We start from the raw sequence: 20,755 nt of genomic DNA, 5'->3' as shown, positions 1-20,755 counted from the left end.
TAAATTAAAGTTTTAGCAAGAAGCATTTTTTTCAAAACCTTTTTTCAAAACCTTCCATAGAACAACTAAGAAATGCAGTTGCTTTAACAGTAGCACAATAACCATCAAACATACTCCTGTGTTTAGGTTTTCTAAATGCAGGAGAATTGGTCTGGTAAGAATAAACAACTTTTATGCCTCCCAGAGCATTTAGAGTTTTAAATTAAATCCTGGACACAAACGCAGCTAAACTTACTCCCACCCAAATGAAGGTAAAACACTTGTGTGAATGGCACGATCGAAAAATCATCACATGCATTAATACGAGTTTTAGGAATTGCCCTCTAAATGCAAAAAAAAATGCAAGTTAGACAGTATCCGTGTGAAAGAGGACTGATCTGAAAACAATGAAATGTGAAGATGGGTAAAAAAAAAAAATAAAAAAAAAAAAAAAAGCCCTATAGATCTTTTGCTAAAATGGAGACTTAAAGAAACCCTGTCACTTTGCCTTTTCAGGACAAAGTGACGGTGCCGCCTAATGGCTCACCTCCCCCAGCAAGGTACACTAACTGATCCACATGCCACCTCCCAGCTGTAGGAGTTTACCCGCGTGGATGACACTACTGCCCCACCTACATCACCATGTTCAGGTCTGGCAACTGGCTACTTGGGCCTGAGCAATATCACATGGGAAAGATTACATGCTTCTTGTACCTAGAAGTCCCACTCCATTACTGCAACAGGAAAGTGGCTCTAACAGAACAGAGAGATGGCAAAGGAGTTGGAATCATTCAGTATACCTTATTAAGGCTGTTGGCTGTCAAGAGAAAGTGTAATTTTGACCTCAACGGGCAACATAACAGCATATTTTTAAAACTAATTTATGATATTGCATTATCTGGAAAAGTAAACATGAGAACAAGAGTACCAAGTTCCTCTTGGAGCTCATAGCTGGAAACTTCAAGGGAGCGTACTGGCACGTCATGCTCTCCCAGAACAGGAGGAATCCAACACTGAGGCAGCTCGCCTGCCTGAAAGAAAGACCAGAGAATTTCAGAAACCAAACAACTACTAGCTTTTACATATGTACCATACACATTTAGCTTTGAAAATGGCTTTAAAATCTTGCTTAAAGAATAAGTTCACCTTTTGCAGGTAGGAAAAATGTGCATTTATTACTTTTTTTTTTTTAAATTGGGGCCTGTAAAGCATTGCACCTGCAATCACCTGTTTGCAGGTGCAAAGCAAGGGTTCTGTATAATCTCAATACACTGTCTGCCCGTACCTCTGATATGGGCAGACAGTTACTGAATTGCAGGAGGAAACAATGAACTATGAGAGCACACACACCATCACCCTTGCAGTTCATTGAGAACGAAAAGCCGTTAGCCGCAATGTATGGCGGTACTTGTAGTTTATTCATTCAAAGAACTCTGTGAATAAATGAAATAATCTTGTGGGTAGAGCACAGCATGACCGCACTGTGTCACAGGAACAGAGGGATCAGGGTGAGAGGAGGCAGAAGCTGGAACATGTTCCAAAAGGTGAACTTAGTCTTTAACTGCACTACTTGTTTCCATTAACAGTGAATGGTAACCAGTTAGGTTGATTTGATCTTTATACCATAAACCTTTAAATATATAAAAGGAAAACATCAGAAGTTTTATTACCCAGTGTGGATAGATGCTGCAAGTCGATTCTTTACTCAGGCTTATAGATTTTACAGGTGTCCGTCTCAGGCAAGAGCAGTCCTGTAGTGAAAACAGATTTGTGAACTGTTATAGGAAATCATTTACATAGTACTTTCAATGTTTGGCATTTGGGTATATTTTTTGTTATATTGTGTAATCTGCCTACTAACAGAAGTGTTAAGCACTTACAGTATGTAAATCACTTGGCGAGGCTTTTAAAAAAGATGCCAGTTTTTTGTTTATTTCAGTGGTTTGGCCATACAATTGCTTGACAGACGAGCCCCTAAATGTTCTTGTAGCAGCAAAATCATGAATGGTTTTCTTCCCTTCACCTTAATAGATATTGAGTTGGCTGAAGTTTGGATCATCCACTACAACCCTTAAAAAAGATATCCAGGATTTATGCCTGATATTGGGTGTGAGCTCAATAGAAAACTTTAGTGGCATCTATACCTTTTTGAAGAGCGATACACAGGGTACAGATCCTCAACCGCACTCAATAAGCAGAATGGTTGGAAGGGATAAAACCGTGTGATATCAGTACAGTAGAAAGTAAAGCAACAGACTCCTTGTTGCTGTAAGTCCTGCATCTGGAGATTATATATTATATATACACACACACACATACATACATACATACATACACACACACACACACACACACACACACACACACACACACACACACACACACGTTTGCCTCAAATTTAACTCCTAACTGTGCCCTGGACATAAACGTCTTCCACAATTTGCTGTATGTGCAATATCTAACCTTAGCTACCTTACTTTAGCTGAATTAGCTTTTTGGTATCATGTATCTCCACACCAGTAGAAAGTATGTCATGTCACATGCAGAGTTGTATAAAGTACTCAAAACCCATACTTGAGCAAAAGTACAAGTGCTCGATCAAAAAGTGACTTGAGTAGAAGTGGAAGTGCTTGATCAAAAAGTGACTTGCGTAGAAGTACTAAAGTATTCAACATTTTTTGTACTTAAGTATTGCAAGTATTTTTTTTTTTTAATTTTGCTACTCAAGTACTAAAAGTAAAAGTACCAGTAGTTTTGAAAAAAATTGCTACTCAAGTACTGAAAGTAAAAGTACAAGTACTTTGTTATGTAGTTATTAAAGAAAGAAGTCAAAAGTTTGAAAATCATATTGTTTTTTATTATTTCAAATGCAGCTTTTATTTATACATACAGTAGCATTTATTTTCGTATGCGCTGATAATACACATGTTTTTAACTTCATGAAACCTGCCATCTACTGTTCTGGCAGTGGTAATTTTTATAATTGTAATGAGTAACTGCAGCACAAAAAAAAATATCGGAGTAGAAGTATTGAAATCATCGAAAAAATGTAGTGAAGTAAAAGTGGAAGTAAGAGAAAAAAAATTCTACTCTAGGAAAGTACAGATACCGCCTTTCGGTACTTAAGTACAGTAGTGAAGTAGTTCTACTTAGTTACTATACATCTCTGGTCATGTCCAATGCTTTTGTGTGGCACAAATTTATTCTTCAAGTCAATACAAACACTAGGTGGGTTCCTGTATATTTAAATGTGCAACAGAGATACATTTGATTTTTAATAATCAGGATTTAGTGTCTCAGGATAATTTTCATCTCAAAATGTTCAATTTTAAAAAAATGAATACAGTATTTTGTAGCCCAAGTGTTGGGCTACAATAATGTGAAGAATAAAACATTGTACATCCAGTCGGTTAAGGCCTAACATAACCACCATTAATACAAGATGATAGATTGATCGATAGATAGACTGTTGATAGCACTATAGCAACTCAGGTAGTGTTGCTACCGTTTATGCTGGTCTGGATGGTAAATGTCACCTTATGTCTATCCCGTACGGTTAGTCACTTTGCATGTTAAACTGCGTCACCTATATTGTCATTTTATTTTGTGCTCATCTGTTGTTTTATTCTGTGCTTAAAGTGGGAGTAAACTGCCTTGCTTAATTTTTACCTATAGGTAAGCCTATAATAAGGCTTACCTATAGGTACAGTAAATATCCCCTAAACTTGCACCATTTATGAGATATTTACTAGCAAAGTCGTCGGTGACTTCATACCAATGCCGTTCCTACAGAGTCCTGTGCTGTAAACAGCAGATTCCGCCTGCATGCACGGGAGTGACATAATCGCGGCTCATCCAACCAAAGGACCAGAGCTCGCCAAATTGGAAGGAAGACCGTTTGAAGATGGAAGCCCTGTCAGTGGTAACAGTGCATTGCTGAAGGGCTTCATTTTAGAGTAAATTTCACAAAACGTGCTAATATGCAATGCATGCTAGCACATTATGACTTTGCCTTGCAGGAGAAAAAAAAGCTGGCGGTTTACTACCGCTTTAACCTTATTAAGTGACAATATATTAAGTTTATCTCTGCTTATTGCTTTGGTGCCCATTTCTTGATGCAGCACTGCTACTGGGTATCAAGTATCGCTTTCACTAATATACTGGGTTTGGCCATTTGTGCGCTCAACCTGATGTAGGAGAGCGGCTAAGGTTGTTGAAAAGGTTAAGGCAAAGAACAGGGGACCAATCCTATCCAGCGGCTCCTACAGGGGTAACGCTACAATTGCGTAGATGTGAAACTGGTAATTTTTTACATAAAATGGACATTTATTTTCTCATAAACTCACAAAACATTAGGTTATAACCTAAAAATGGTTCCTTTTTTGTCTATCCTCAACAAACACCTCATTTAAACCTAAATTGTAAAGTCTCAGTTTTTCCTCTTAATAATTAACATGCTATGCTTACCCGCTCTGCCCTGCACCTCCTTTTCTGGGGTCCTCCACTGATGTTCTCAGCTCTTCCTCTCGGTGCGTTCCCATAGGAAGCCACTTCCTATGGCGGTGCACCCATAGGCTCTCTCCTTCTCTCTCCTCACTGGATCTGACTGACAGCAGCAGAAGCCAATGGGTCCCACTGCTGCCTCTGTCAGTCCCTGTGTGAGAATGGAGAGGAAAAAGCAGCAGTGCACAGCACTGGATGGGTTCAGGGGTGAGGTAGTTGTTTGAAGTGGAAGGGGGGGCACAACAAGTTTTTACCTTAATGTAGGGAAGGCATTAAGGGACACTTTCACACTTATGCAACTTGGGAATGCAAAAATCGCATGACAAGTCGTACCCCATGATTTTCACCGTGTACTATTCATATCTGTGTGACTTTAAAGTAGTCCCTGCACTACTTCGGTCTGACTTTGATGCGACTTGAGGTCCACAGACCTCAAGATTACACAGGCATTGCTTAAAGTCGCGTCAAAGTTGTGCGACTTTCAGGTCGTACAAGTGTGAAATTGGCCTTACAACCACTTTGAAGCCAAACTCCAGGATAAGTAAAGGTCAATGGAATACAAGAGACATGTGTACTCCTAACTGAATCTTGGTGTACTATTTGAACAAAACAAAAAAAAAAAAAACTGACTCCATGGGCTGGCCTAGTGAACCTCTACAATTAAAAAAAAGTTCAAAAATCGATAAAATAATGCTCAAGCAGTAGATTCAACTGGTTTGTACAAGATCTTTAGTGAAATCAATTTTTGACAAAAAGAAAAGGAATAACAGATGATGATAAAAATGTGTGTGTGTGTGTGTTATGCAGTGCTGCATATCTATATTTTATTCTTAGTAAAGCTGGTCATACATTGTACAATTTCTGTACAATCACCTTTTGATGTACCAAAACTATATGAGGAGAAACCTAAACAAGGTTTTTCAATTTGTATCCGCTCATTGATGCCCTTGTGCCACATAGTAGATGGAGGACCGAAAAGGAGACTGTATAATCTCCCACACAGCAGAAAAAACAAATGGACAAATTACATACAATACAAATAAAGTGATTACAGTACAAGCAAGCCTGGTAAAAGCCCACAGGAACGGATGTACAGAAATGATCTCCGAACCTCATATGTAAAAAGCAGCTTTCCAGGTATTTTTGCCTAAAGACATGTAGCCTAACTAGGACAAGAATACATACAATCTATAATTATTTTAACTAAGCTTACCAGACAAGACATCGAGACATGAAGGTAATGATTGGTGGAACTTTCATGAGTCCACCCAGATTCCTAGATTTGAAAAAAAAAAATACAGATTAGTTATCTAATACCCATTTCATATGTAAGCACGCTATTTAATATTGCATATAAGGCCTGATATGTGCAAGTTAAGGAGAACAATTCAAATCTGCATAGACGAGGAAAGTTTTACGAACAGATAAATCCAAAATGTCGACACTATAGCGCTAAGGCAATGCTGAGACCAATGCAGGAGAACCATCATATTCCTTATCATCCACTTTGATAACAGGAATGCTTCGCCAGTATAGCCCTCTTCTGATTGAGGAAATCTTTCTACTAAATGAAAAAATAACAAGGGGAAGCAAAGGCCTATTGCATCACCTGATGGAAAGTTTACGAATGAAAAAAATAAGCCAAAAACATACAAAAATACCTGGAAGGCTAAAAGCATTGAAAAGAACAAAACAAAACAGAAGTGACAAGAAGGTCCAGATGTAGATCGGTATCACTGAGACCTTGGCACCTTTCAGATGTACATACTGGCGCATTTCAAGGGGCAAGCCCTCTTCCTCAGAGCATAGTTTGTCTGTACATCACATCACCCTTTAACCACTTGCCTAATGGGCACTTTCACCCCCTTCCCGCCCAGGCCAGTTATCAGCTTTCAGTTGCGCTGATACAGGTTGAATGACAATTGCGCGGCCATGCAACACTGTTCTAACATAAAAAAATGTATCATTTTTTTTTAACAAATAGAGCTTTTTTTGGTGCCAATTAATCACCATTGGGTGTTTTTTTTTTTTCCTAAAACAAAAACGAAAAAAGACAAAGTTTGAAGAAAAAATAAAAAACTGATTTTTTGTAGTTTGTTACCAAAGTAGTTTGTTACCAATTTCTCCACTGATGTGCACTAATGAGGCTGCACTGATAAAGAGGTACTGATAGGGGACACTGATTGGCAGCGCTGTTGGGCACTGTTGGAACGGCACTGATAATCAGTGCCGATGTCCCTTTAAAACAAGCCGTTATCGGTTCTTTTCTGCTCTCCTCATGCTGACATCATTCCCGCCTTGTGTTTACATCTGTGATCAGCTCTCATTGGACACAGTTGATCATGGGGTAAAGGTCCGCTGTGATTGGCCCTCTACCTCTCCGCTGTAATCAGTCGAGTCCGCAATCACAGAGCTCCCTGCTCGCGCGCCGCAGGGGGTGTGCAGGTAGCGCATTGATGGGAGGAAACCAGTTGACTCTAGCTTGGTTCAACTGCAGGCACATACCATAGCTCCAACATGTTCCTATATTGGTTAGCACCATCAGGGAGGGTGCCCAGCTAGGTACGACAGAAAATGTTCGCGGAGGACATCCCCTACTGCATGATAACGTGTGATATAGCGCTTGTCACTGCTAAGCAGTATTCACAGTTTGGTTAGAGTGAATTTGGTTTGGCAAATAACTTCTTCCACAACACCGCAAACACTGCTTTTTGGTCGGTCTTTGGTAGTGTAGCATTGAGTGTAATAATCAGTCACGAATCGATCAAAAAACATTGCCTACCCTCCTCCTGTTATTTTTGATACACAAAAAGCACAAGCACACTAAACTCATTGTGTCAGAATGTTTCAAGTGTTCCATGGGGGAAGTTGAAAAAGGCAGAGTTTTCCATTGCAGATATCGCACCCAACGCCTACAATAGTCGGCAGGAACTTCCCTCATTTGTGTCCAAATGAAATGGTCTTGGATTACGGGATCTCGCTTTTGTAGAAGAATCATATCCTTTTGTAGTTGGATATTTTCTGGTACCCCTAAAGCGGTAGGAGAGAAGTTCATGTTTGGGATGCACCGTTCTCCAGCTCCCAAGAGAATCAATAACTTGCAAATAGGAAAAGGCAACACTGTATTCTTGCACAGATGCTGTAGTACAATAGGTGGCCACAGAAGATCCAAGTACTTCTTCCAGGTTCCACAGCAAATCAGGGCACGTGAAGAGAATATCAATCCCAATATTTTTGGTCAGCAGTTTGTACTTGAAGATGAATTGGAAGCTAGCCAAGGCAACAACCCGCTTTGACAAGTGACATCCAGCTTGGCTGAAATCAGATTATATGCGAGTGGGTTGTTGTCCGTCCCCCCCCTCAAACTGAGCCCCATACAACTAATCATGCAGCTTTTCAACAACAGACCACATCAGGGCAGGAAATTCCAGCTTGTGTACATGATGATTCTCTTTTGCTAGGACCTTGAACAAGGGAGTCCACACCGAAAGCCTGTCCTAAAAACTTGTATGTTAGTGCAAGTAAAGAAAAGTATCAAGGATAGGCTCAGTTAAGACTGACTGGTGTTAGCATCAGGTCTCAGTACTCCTGGATACTCCTGTGGAAGATTCCTCCAAACCCATCATAACTGACATTCACATGGAGAATGTAAGACTTTTGTAGGTCTAAGCCAGCCTTTTTCAACCAGGGTGAATTGGCAAAATCCCTCAAAATTTATCCAAAATTGTAAAAACAAGCCAGCAGGTAGATTAGGCCTGCCTTTTAGTTATACAAAGCCATGGGTTTTCTTTATGCACCATAACTACTTTCTAGACACTGGCATCCTAACAACCAATGGTATCAGTTGATAAGGAGGATTGCCTGTTGCCTCCACAGCGTCCTTGTTTGACCCTCCTGTTGCCCTCCCCCTAAGCAATGGGGTCACATTAGCTGACTGATGGAGAGAAATTGAGGGAGAAGGGAAACATTGGTGTACTAGTCAGTGCCAGTGTGCATAAGTGTATTTGGTTTGGAAGAAAACATCACTTCTAAAGTTGGGTGTCCTACATATGGATGTTGCTGCATTATGTAAAACTATTAGGATCGTTTTTTTACATTTTAGAATGAGGTGCCGAGACTGTCCATATTTCAAAAGGGTGCCTTGAGATTGTCTATAATTTTAAAGGGTGCCTTGACTAAAAAAAGGTTGGTCTAAGCAAGCCAACACAGGTGCATTTGTAAGGCTTTTCTTAAGTTCTAGAAAAGCTTCCTCACATGAAGTCCACTTCATTGAAAGTTTTGTTGGTTTTGTCAGCAAGAAGGGTTTTATTTAGCGGGTCATTACAAAGCCATTTAATCTTTGTATAGTCGCCTATGAAGCAATGACAGCAGCCAAAAAAACCCAAGAAGAACCTCAGTTCCGTCAGATTTATGAAAGGCTAGGTCATGCAAACTTTCACTTCAGCAAGATCAGTTGCTATCCCTTCTGAAAACATAATGTGACCTATAAAGAGCTAGCAGACTCACATTTGTCCAGTGAGCATTAGGCCTTCTCTCCTCAAACAATCATGCACTTTCAGGCTGGGTTCACACATGCGATGCTGGAACCAGCGCGATTCCTGTGTGGGTTCCCGCATCACATGTCTCTCGCAGGCAGTTTACACTGCCCTATGCGAACAGCTGCGGGTGTTAATACAAAGGTAATGATCGGTTCGCAGGTAATGAATGGATCGGATCGAAGTGCGAATTGTGAAATGGTGCAGGAATTGGATCACAGTGTGAACACCCATGCGATCCGATTCCAGTGCAAAGCAAAAGACATCGCATGTGATCTGCACAACAATGCGGTGCGAATCACATACAATGTGCGACATCGCAATAGTGTGAACCAAGCCTAATTGTTCTCCAAACATGCTCCACCAGAGTAGAAGCAAAAACAATGATGTCATTTGAATACTGCAGACAATATTCTGAGAGGGCCAAAAGTTTCTCACTGTCCGATCCAATAAATGCTGGAAGGTTGCAGGTGTACCAGTAATCCCCTGGGGCAGGGATTCCCAAACGACGACTACACATCCCATGAGGCATTGCAAAACTCTGACATTCACATACATGACTAAGCATGATGGGAATTATAGTTCCTGAACAACTGCAGGGCCATAGTTTGGGAATCCCTGCCCTGGGGCATGTGACCAAACTGGAAAATCCCAAGTGGGCAAATAAAAGTCGTCTTCTTTTGATCTCTCCCTTTCACTTCAACATTGCAGCCCACAATCATAGGAGCTGCAAGTGGATTCAAACAAAGGTAGCTCTACACTCAGTCAAAGTTAATATATGTATAATATATGTATAATATATATATATATATATATATATATATATATATATATATATATATAAATAAAAAACATAAAATACAGAAAAATGGATCAGACTCGACGGACCACTTTTTTTTGCCATCACTCTTCTGCTTCTATGAGCTGAATCGTTACCATCAGGTAGAAGGCTCACATACACAATTACTGTAAGTGGGAGATCCTCATCAGTTACCACAACAGAAATGCAAAGTTCAACTTACAGGGAACTATCCATAGAAACAGGATTTTCTTTCCACAACATAGACATAGGGGTTTATTTACTAAAACTGAAGAGTGCAAAATCTGGTGCAACTCTGCAAAGAAACCAATCAGCTTCAGAGTTTTAGTCCTCGTTCACACTCAGCACAGCTTTGAAATCATGCAAGTTCATCTCAACTAGCACAATTTCAAAGCCGCAGTTCAGTCTGACTTTGGGGGCGACTTGAAAGACATCTCTGCGGGTTCATGCACAAATGTCTATTAAAAATGCCCCCAAAGTTGGTAAAAGTAGTGCAGAAGCATCCGCAGATGTCAACACATCCACTTTATAGAACTTTGTGAAAGGGTGCACCGACGACCAGGTGACCTGCGTTACTGATGCCGGAAAGCCCAGGAGGCACTGAGCGCCCGAGTAGAGTGCTCCTTGACAGGGAAAGGAGGAACCTGACCCTTGATGGAATAGGCCTGAATCACTGTCCGTCTGATCGATCTGGAAATGGTCGCAGAGGAAGCGGACAACCCCTTCCAGGGCCAAATAGGGAGTCTGACTTCGTAAAAGACTCCATAGCTGCCCAATTGCCCGGACCACATCCGAGGCATGCAAAGCAATTTCCTTTGGATGTTTTGGCCTGGGGCACAGAGAAGGCAACACAATGGCTTCATTCAAATGAAAATCAGAGACAACCTTTCGAAGGAACGACGGACAGGGACGAAGAACCACCTTATCCCTGTGAATCAAAAGGTGAATGACAGGATAATGCCGCCGATTTCGACAACCTGCGTGCAGCAGTGATATCCACCAAAAAGGCCACCTTCTGAGACAGCATAAGCAGGGGAATCTCCCGAAGATTATCAAACAAGGCTTCTGGAGGACTGATAGCACCAATTGGGGTCCCATGGCGGCAACGGAGACCGCACAGGATGAGCTAAGTGCCGAACTCACTGAAGAAAGGGTACGCACCAGGGAGCGTGTTGCCAAGGGCCGTTGAAAGAAGACAGCCAAGGACAACACCTGGCCCTTGATAGTACTCAAGGCCAGTCTCTGCTCAACCCCCCACTGAAGGAAGGGCAAGAAGATCCGAGCCGCCAAAAAAAAGCGAGAATGAACCCCAAGAGACTCACACCACGTGATGTACGTCTTCCACGTGCGATGGTAGATCTTTCAGAAGTACATTTCCTAGCTTTTAACAGCGTTGGAATCACCAACTCAGACAAACCTCTATCCTTCAGCACCTGGCGTTCAACAGCCAAGCCGTCAAAGCCAGCGACTGTAAAGCAGGATGCAAGATTGGCCCTTGGGACAGCAGATTCTCCCTAAGAGGAAGCTTCCAAGGAACATCGGTGACCAGCTGCACCAAATCTGTGTACCAAGCCCGGCAAGGCCAGTCCGGGACCCCCAAGATGACCGGAATCCCTTCTGCCTCCATCCTGCGCAGAAGTCTTGGCAGAAGCTTGAGAGGAGGGAAGGTGTAAATAAGATGATACTGACCCCGCAGGGCCACCAGCGCATCTGTGGTGTCCGCCAGAGGATCCCGTGACCGTGCACAGGATCAAGGGACCACTCCCCTTGGTCCAATGCCTGCCGACTGAGGTAATCCGCCTGCCAGTTTTCCACCCCCCAAACGTGCATGGCAGAGAGGGGTGGAACGAACCGTTCTGCCCACCTTAGAATGCCCGCTACCTCCAGAGTCGCTAGGACACTTCTTGTGCCCCCTTGGTGATTGGCATAAGCCATGGCTGTGGCATTGTCCGATTGAATGCGCACTTGACATCCCTGAAGACAATCTGTCCAATGTTCCAGACACTAATTGTTCAGAGTTCCAGGACATTGATTGGTATTCTGGACTCTTCCAGTGTCCAGACCCCCTGAGCAGAATTATTGCAGAGGACGCCTACTCACCTGGACAGGCTGGCATCCGTTGTGACCACTGTCCAATACAAGGGGAGGAAGGATTTGCCCAGCTCAAGCGCCAGAGAACGAAGCCGCCATATCAGGGACCCTTTCGCTCCCCAGCTCACCCGGATCTGACTGTTCAGAGACTGCAGATTCTTGCCCCATTTGCCCAGAATCTCCCTTTGCAGGGACCTCTTATGGAACTGTGCAAACGGAACCGCCTCGAAGGTAGACACCATTAGGCCCAGCACCCGCATGCAAGTCCGGAGGGATGACCATCTGCTGGACAGCAGGAGGCGAATTGCAGCCAGCAGTTTCTGGAGTTTGTCAAGAGGAAGAAGCACTCTGGCCAAAGCCGAGTCCAGGGTCAGACCCAGATAGTCCAGCTTTGTTTACGGAACCACAGCAGCCTTCTGAAAATTCAGAATCCAGCCGAACTTCATCAGAGTTCGTATGGTGATCTCCGGGTTTTCCACCAGAGCAGTAGGAGGCTCCGCTCGCAGAAGGTCATCCAAGTAGCCCCCGCTGACGTACCAATTCTAGCACCGGGGCCAACACTTTTGTGAAGACCCGATGAGCGGAGGCGAGATCAAAGGGTAACACCACAAACTGATAATTCTCCTCTCCCACAGCAAAGCAGAGGAAGCGCTGGTGACCGGCACATATTGGAATGTGAAGGTATTCGTCCTTGATGTCAATAGAGGCAAGAATATCCCCAAAGCAGGAATGCCACCACCATGTGAATGGACTCCATTCTGATCTTCTGCACTCGCACAAAGCAGTTCAACGCCTTGAGATTCAGAATTGGATACACCTTTCCTTCCTTCCTGGGAACTGTAACAGGTTTGAGTAAAACCCCTGAAAATGTTCTGATGTCGGAACCAGGACAACCACCCCTTGAAGTAACAGATCTTGCACGGCCCCAAAAAAGACCCTGTAAGCGGTCCGGGGACAGGCGTAAGTTGGCAGAAAAGAACATTTCCGGAGGGTAAGAACAAAACTTGATCTTGTAGCGGGACCGTATAACTTTGTGGATCCACTTGTCCTGAACCAGGGAAGCCCACGGGTGTGGAATCGCCAGCACAGCACCCTGCCCCCACCCCAGGTGGTGGACCAGACCACCCCACAGCCCCAGCATAAGTTAAGAAAAAGGGGGGTGGATGGGGGGTGAGAAGGCCCACAAGGACCCCCAAACGGATGAGGGGGGTGCCTAACGGGAAGGAGGGGACCCCGAGGGGCCTGATAGTCCCATGGAGAGTCCCACATCCACCCCATAACCCTCCAGGGAGAGGGGAGGGAAACAGTTACTTACCATACCAGAAAGCAGGGGGGCACTGCTCCAGACAGAACCTCCTCTCCATCTAAATGGGGGGCTGTCAGCCAGGAGGAACGCTGCGACTCAGGCCGAGACCCAGTTGTATGCAACCTCGTGAGGTGTTTAACTCGCAGGCCAGCCCTTGTCCGGTGGGGCTATGTCGCGGCCGACCTAGCGCAGAGCTGAGGTCTACGCGTGCTCGCAGGCCAGACTGGGGTGACAAATGGACCTAGATTATCGCCTGTTGCCCAGTCCGGGAGTTGATTGTAGATCTCACAGGAAAAAAAACAAACTATCTAAAAAGGAGAAAATTGCCAGAACCAGAGATCCCAGCAATAAACTAGGTCCTTACTCCTGACTAGGCAGAAAAAAAGTACCTATATCAGAGAAAGGGAGTATACCCCCTGGGACTGCCCATAGGTGTTGCCAGACTTTTTTTCTGCCTAGTGTCCTACTCCTGTAGGGGCAGTATAACCCAATAGTTAAGAAGATCAGGAGCTGTGTCCGTCAATGAATGAAAGAGAAATGTGCATTTATTTATTTGTATTTTTTTGGAGCCTGTAAAGCATTGCACCGGTGATCATTAGATCGCCGATGCTATGCAGGTCTCCTGCAGATCTGTCAGTGTACATCCCGTACGGGCAAGCAGATACAATCTGACAGGAAGAATCAATGAACTACCATGTCGCTCCACAGCGCCATGATAAGTCATTGAGAACTACAAACCGACAGCCACAAAGGATGTCAGGGCTTGTAGTTCATTCCCACACAGAGCTGTGTAAATGAACGATGCATTCTCGTTTTCAAAAAGTGACAGCTAGAATGGGGAATGTCTCCCCGTACTGCTGTCACAGGGAGTGTGGGGATTGGGCACCGGATGCAGCATTGGGAACATGTTACATGTTCCACCCTAAAAACAGGTGGAACATGTAACCTGCTCCCAAAGGTATTACTTTACTGAGAGAGTAGTGGATGCATGGAATAACCTTCCTGCAGAAGTGGTAGCTGCAAATACAGTGAAGGAGTTTAAGCATGCATGGGATAGGCATAAGGCTATCCTTCATATAAGATAGGGCCAGGGACTATTCATAGGATTCAGATATATTGGGCAGACTAGATGGGCCAAATGGTTCTTATCTGCCGACACATTCTATGTTTCTATGTTTCTAACTTTTAAAGAATTTTTGGTAGAAAGACTAGTTTATTTAGCGGAGAGCCAGTGTCTAATAGAGCAGAAGTGGATATATCACTAAAATTTAAAGTACACCTGCAGCCTACCCCAGGTAATCTATGAACTTTTACCTTTTTATCTTCCCCTGTTTTTTTTCTGTGCAATTGTCCAACTTTTAGGTGAACTTCTAGACTACTCGGCAGGCACCCATTGACAAACTATGTGGACTGCTTGTCAACAGTGAAACCATTTGATTGGGAAGAGAGGGTTATGACTGAAAACCTTGTTATTAGTAGATGGAGCTTTAAGCTATGAAAGTTTACTAGCCATTTTGTTTTTAGTAAAAGTTGTACTATAAGAAGTTATCAGTCTCCCTTTTCTTTAGTTCAGTAATAGTTTCAAAAAAAGTAATTTTTTTTTCTCTCAAAATAAATCAAAGGACAGGTGACAGACATATTAGGGTGATGTGGGAGTAGCCCCTTTAGAATTTGAGCAGTCCTTAATTTGTCAACATCTGCAGGAGAGATTACCTTTCTTTATGCTTTGTATGTTTGAAATCAGAAAGCCTCCGATCAGGATCACGGTGCAGTCCATAAGCAGAACATCAGTATAGTCTTGGGCAGTGGTACTCACACGACTGTTCTTATAGGTTCCTCCATCACTTGTTGTGCAAAATCATTCCACGCTTCAAAACTTTCTTCAGGAGGAACAGGCAGCACTCTGAAAGAGCCTTTAACATGTAATGAAAGTCAGCATGTAAATTCTGGGATATAATGTCAGTGACTTTCAGGAACAGATATTAAGCATGTGTTTCCTGAATTGTGGCTATAGTAGGCAACAAAACAGTCTCTTCAAAAAAGCATTTGGATTTAGTGGTTCACATTTTACGGGCAGGACTAGAAGCCTTTGTCTTACTGGAGGTGAAATTACTGGAAAACCGACAACTCAGCCAGTTTATTCAGCCCCCTTTGAATATAAGCAGAAGAGCCCTTTAACTGGATTGAGGTCCACCTCACAGATATAGTTGCTATAAAGTTCATAATTATCTTTTCTTCTATCCACAGGAGAACATACTGCAAGGTTTCGTTCCCTTTTAGTGACTTATTTTTCTATGGGTGCTCACCGAGACATATACACACAATATAGCAAACATCCTATTAGATGGAACTCTCTCCTCCTGGGCCCACTGCCTCACAATGTCTGTAGATAACATTAAAGTAAGATTTCACCCATGACAACTTGATAAAAATAATGTTCTTTAGTGAGGAACATACATTCCACATTCTTTTTGCTGGAGGCTGCCATTTTGCTAAAGCCCAAATCCCCTGAACAGCAGTAAATCATAAAGCGGGAACTAAACCCATAGTTTAAAAAACAGTTACCTCCTGAATTATTACACAAGTTCTCGGCAGCCAACTCTCCTACTTGTTGGAGGTGCGGCCAACACCCGGGCTCCCTTTTGCATGTATGGTGGGATTGCCCTGTCGTCCAGCCATTCTGGAGGGAGGTGCACTCCCTGATTCCCCGTATTACCACCTACACTCCCGACTTCACTCCGACGCAATACATGCTTCATCACACATCCTTGCCCTACTCCAGTTACAAAAAGTCCCTCACCCTACACCTTATCAATGCAGCCAGAATGTGTGTGTGCCATGCCACTGGCGTTCTACTCCCCCCCCCCCCCCCCAGTCGCAGAATTGCTGAGAAGGGTTCAGAGGGTGGCAGAAACGGAGGACACTATTGCACAGGCCAAGGATGCTCACAGCAAATATTACATGACATGGGCTCCCTGGAAACACTTCACAACTCTTCCTGACTTTCAGAACCTGACCACTATCTCCTAAATGCTGGCTACCGCATGCCAGACATTGGGCCCTCAGATATCTTCCCCCATTTACCCGTTATCAAAATCTCGGTTGAGTCCCTCACACCGACACCGTGGGGCTCACGCCCCTTTTTGAGCCTCCCTTCCCCCGCCCTTCCTTCTCTCTATCTTTCTCTCTAAAATCCTTCCCTCATGTTCTTTCCCTCAGCCTCCCTCCCCCCTCTTTCCTTTCCCACCCTTCCCCCCCACTGAGGTGCTCCCCCTATCCTTCCCAAGCCACAGACCCGACCCCCCCTCCGGGCGGGCGCATTTACCTCTATTGCTTCCCTCTGTGGGTTTCTTCGGAATTGCCACCCCAAGACGGCCTACACACATTTGATGGTTGCCCCCTATGCCCGGATACAGTGTGTTCCCCCTTGGGGGTGTTACCACTGCCCTTGATTGTGCCTTATCCGTTACACACCCCACCACAGTAGAGATCAAAACAGTTTTTGACTGTATGTCTGTCCTCCCTACAGCCCTACACCAGAGTATGGGAAACAGGACTGTCCTCACCCTACTAACGGTTTATATTACCTGATTTGTGATGATCTTCCACTGTATGATTATGTCGTGGTTTGTTCATCCACTCCTATATTGTGTTTGTATTGTTACTGTTTCTGTTCTTGCTACGCTTTGTACCAACCAAAGTGATGTTCACTTGTTATATCATTCTATTTTATCTCAATAAAATGTTTTGGGAAAAAAAGAAATTGTTACATTCCTGGAATGCTGGAAATGTAAGCTTTTGTGTCCTTAACCAAACTGTCAAACCATTAAATGGCTGGGGTCATACTGATCACATGTACAGCACCATGGCAGTTGCAGATCAAACAGAAGCAGCTTTCTGGGCTGTAAAAGATAGGAATGTTTAATTCTGCTTTAAGGCTGTCAGCAGATCGGCCTCTACAAACTCAGCAGTGCATAAAAATGGAGAGCAACTGAGCATATGCAGAGCAGGGTGAGGCAGTGTATACCTGGATTTTAAACAATATAGGCACTTATTTTTAATGTTTTACATAGCTATACATGCAAAAGGGGCCAGCCTGAAGTCATTTAGCAGGACTTGATTTTCTGACTAAAGTTCCACTTTAACATAGTAGTACTCAAATTTCATGAATTTCAAGGCATCCCAGTAGTACCTCTAAATGTAGCCCTATTTTTACACCCTATTCATGCTACTGATGTTTTGTGGAGCCCCCTGTGTGATATTAAAGCGGAACTAAATCCTCCTATCCTTTATAGCCAAGGAAGCAGCCATTTATTAACCTTCCTAGCGGTATTCCCGAGTGTGACTCGGGGTAAGATTTTAGAGCAAAAAGCGGTAACCCCGAGTCACACTCGGGGTAGCGCTAGGAAGATCGCTGGATGCTGGAGGAGGTTTTACTTACCTTTTCTCCGGGATCCAGCGAAGTATCCCGGCGGTGTGCGGCGGCGGAGCTTCCTCCCGATCGTCTGCGAGCCCCGGCCTCCGTCTCCGTATATATATACACACACACACACACACATACATATATATATATATAAATATATATATACACACACACACACACACACACACACACACACACATACTATATATATATATATATATATATATATATATATATATATATATATATATATATATATATATATAATGTATACAGTTGGTTTGGGCTGCTCATTCACAAGAATTACATGCAAAATAGTGGTACCGCTTTCAGCACCTAAAATCCAAAAGAATCATACCGCCAGGGAGGTTAACCTTTGTTTGATGTGCAGTTGCCATGGTGCTGCACATGTGATCAGTTATGACATCAGCCATTTGTTGATGGGTTTAGGATTTGGTTGAGTGCCTATGCAAATATGACAATCATTACGGCATACCTTGCATGTAATTGTTTTGGGAAAGTTAAAGCAATGAATTTAGTTCTGTTTAAGGAGCAGAGCCTTTACTATATCTGTGAGAACAGGACGGAATCTCTACTTATCACCAGTGCCTCCACTCATTTGGCCTTGTAGATGCCAAGTGCAGTCCAAATCAAGATATTGTGTGAATTGGGCCTCATTCACACCACCCTGTGTGAGGGCCGTGTTTACCCGCACGGTGATGCACAGGTGTTTAATGTATCCCCATGCAGGTAGTTTAATTCCCCCATGAATGAGGCCTTACCACACAGTATTGAAAGTCCATATATTGAAGAGTAAGGCAGCTCATACATTATGCATTTTTTTCATTCAACCAAGGGGTTAAACAAAAGAAAAAATGCCCCAATTTCCTCATCCACATAAAATCATTCCCTGCCATCAGGATACAATGATCAGTGTTGCCAGCTATAGGCAGTGGCACTGATTGTTTGGAAAACCCAACAGGCTGGTTGTTTACAAGTCGATCAATAGATCCACTTATGTACAACCAGGCTGCCCAAACATGGATCGAAATTCAGCAGTTCCCCGCTGAACCAGCCAAATTTCTATCTATGTATGGCCTGCTTAAGGCTGGGTTCACACTAATGCGAATTGGATGTAGGTATCCCTGCATCCAGTTCGCATGACAGAAGAGTGTGACCAGCTCTCAATGAAGCCGCTTCACACATCTCCGGGGCGGCCGCGGTCCACACTGGAAAACGGTCTTGTGTGCCTGCAGGTCAGAATTCAGGCAAAAGTTCAAACCCAATTCGCACCCGAAACGGAGAACAGGGATGTGACGGACCCCTTGCTGTGAGCTGCGGCCTCAGCTATTGTGAATCCAGCCTAAAAGATGACTTCCCCTTTTCAAAAAAAGATAATAAATGCACATTTGTTTGCAGGTAAAAAATTAGCATTTCTTTTTTCTGGAGCCTGTTGAGCATTGCACCTGCAGTCAGCAGATCCCGGGTGCAACCTCAGTTTCCTGAATACTCTGAGCCTACTTGCCCAAAACCTCGTACAGTCAGGCAGTTGCCTGAGAGCAGGAAGAATCAATGGACTACCACAGCGCTCACCAACAACCTGGTAGTTCATTAAGAACTACAAGCCGCCAGCTGCAACGGAACCTTTAGGCATTCATTTACAGGAAACTGTGGAAATTGTGACAGCGGGTGCGGGGAGAAAAACCCCCATGCCTGTTGTCACTTGGAGAGGGGGGAAAGCTGCAGGAGCTGGAACACATTACATGTTCCACCATAAAAATGGGTGGAACATGTAGCACGTTCTGAAAATGATCGTATACTTTAGGAGCAATAACGTCCTAATTAACACTGACATTATGAAGCATCAAACTTTATGTATTCTCTAAACCAGGCATGTCCAACCTGCGGCCCGGGGGCCACATGCGGCCCAGAACCCCAGGCAATGCGGCCCACTGCCCCCTGACAATTTTTTTTTACTGGGGAGGAAGGAAGTCGTGTCGAGGGCATGGCCACAGCGGCTTCCAACTAATGGTAGGCAGAAGCTGCCTCGGGAAGGGGGGGGGGGGGGAGAGAGAATGTGCAGTGTTTGACTCCTACCACCGTGACCACTTCAAATCACTGAAGTGGTCATAGTGGTTAGAGTGTTTCTTTAATATCTCTCAGAAGAAGTAAACCTCTGTATACTGATTCCATTTGAACATCCTCTAGTTGTGTTGAATTAGTGCGGGGGGGGGGGTGCGGCGGCGCGGCAGCATTTTATTACTTATATACCTTAACTATAGTATATACTTTATATGCGGCCCGAGAAAATTTCTCTACACTCAGTGTGGCCCAGAGAAGCCAAAAGGTTGGACACCGATGCTAAACAGTAACATTAAAACATTGTAACTTTATGTATTCTCTAAACAGTAACTTTAAAACATTGTAACTTTATGTATTTTCTAAACAGTAACTTTAAAACATTGTAACTTTATGTATTCTCTAAACAGTAACTTTAAAACATTGTAACTTTATGTATTCTCTAAACATGAACAATAAAACATTGTTCAGCCCTCATTGCATGTTTCAGTGAGGTGATGCTGTGAGCTGCGAATAGAGATCCACTTTTTTCTCTCTGTCCATGTGTTTTCCTAGAGGGCCTACACAATAATGCTTTACAACAGCCAACTTGATGATCAGTGCAGAGGGCACAATAGCCATAATTTAAAAGGGCAAAAAAAAGAAAGACAACTGCATCACAGGCCAATATAAGTATTTATAGACAGAGTCTATCACATCACTACAGGTATTTGTAAACAAATGTATTCAATCGTGTTAAAGTATAACCATTGTAAAATAGGAAGTAATTTTCAATGTTTTGAATTCCGCAACTTTCAATAAAGATACGTGATCACCTTGCCCATTTACAGCAAAGTGACAATGTGTTTGCTAACTTGCTATTATTTTAGGGATAGACCGATATGGTTCTTTCAGGGCCGATACTGATATTTTGGTCACAACATATCGGTATCGGACGATATTTTGTACATTTAAAATTTTGAAAAATAAAGACAATTTTTGACACAAATCTGGTACTGAACATGTTCATTTTTGTTTAA

The 20,755-nt window shown here is 43.3% G+C and overlaps 1 protein-coding gene across 1 annotated transcript in view; it reads right to left on the bottom strand.

The window, feature by feature from the left end:
- The window catches only part of STRADB (STE20 related adaptor beta), a 50,805-nt gene extending 35,672 nt beyond the window's left edge, over positions 1-15,133 (bottom strand). Inside the window, exons 1-4 of the mRNA XM_082262000.1 lie at positions 14,948-15,133; positions 5,696-5,758; positions 1,650-1,730; positions 908-1,010 (exon numbers count right to left, since the gene is read on the bottom strand). Of these exons, the coding sequence (XP_082118126.1) occupies positions 908-1,010; positions 1,650-1,730; positions 5,696-5,707 (196 nt within the window). The 5' untranslated portion in view covers positions 5,708-5,758; positions 14,948-15,133. The remainder of the gene's footprint in view (positions 1-907; positions 1,011-1,649; positions 1,731-5,695; positions 5,759-14,947) is intronic.
- Positions 15,134-20,755: the final 5,622 nt, after the last annotated feature.

The sequence above is a fragment of the Pelophylax lessonae genome (genome assembly GCF_965119305.1).
Source record: "Pelophylax lessonae genome assembly, chromosome: 6".
In the NCBI taxonomy this organism is placed as follows: domain Eukaryota; kingdom Metazoa; phylum Chordata; class Amphibia; order Anura; family Ranidae; genus Pelophylax; species Pelophylax lessonae.
Note: the sequence above shows the minus strand (reverse complement) of the source record. Positions and strands in the feature narration are given on the sequence as shown.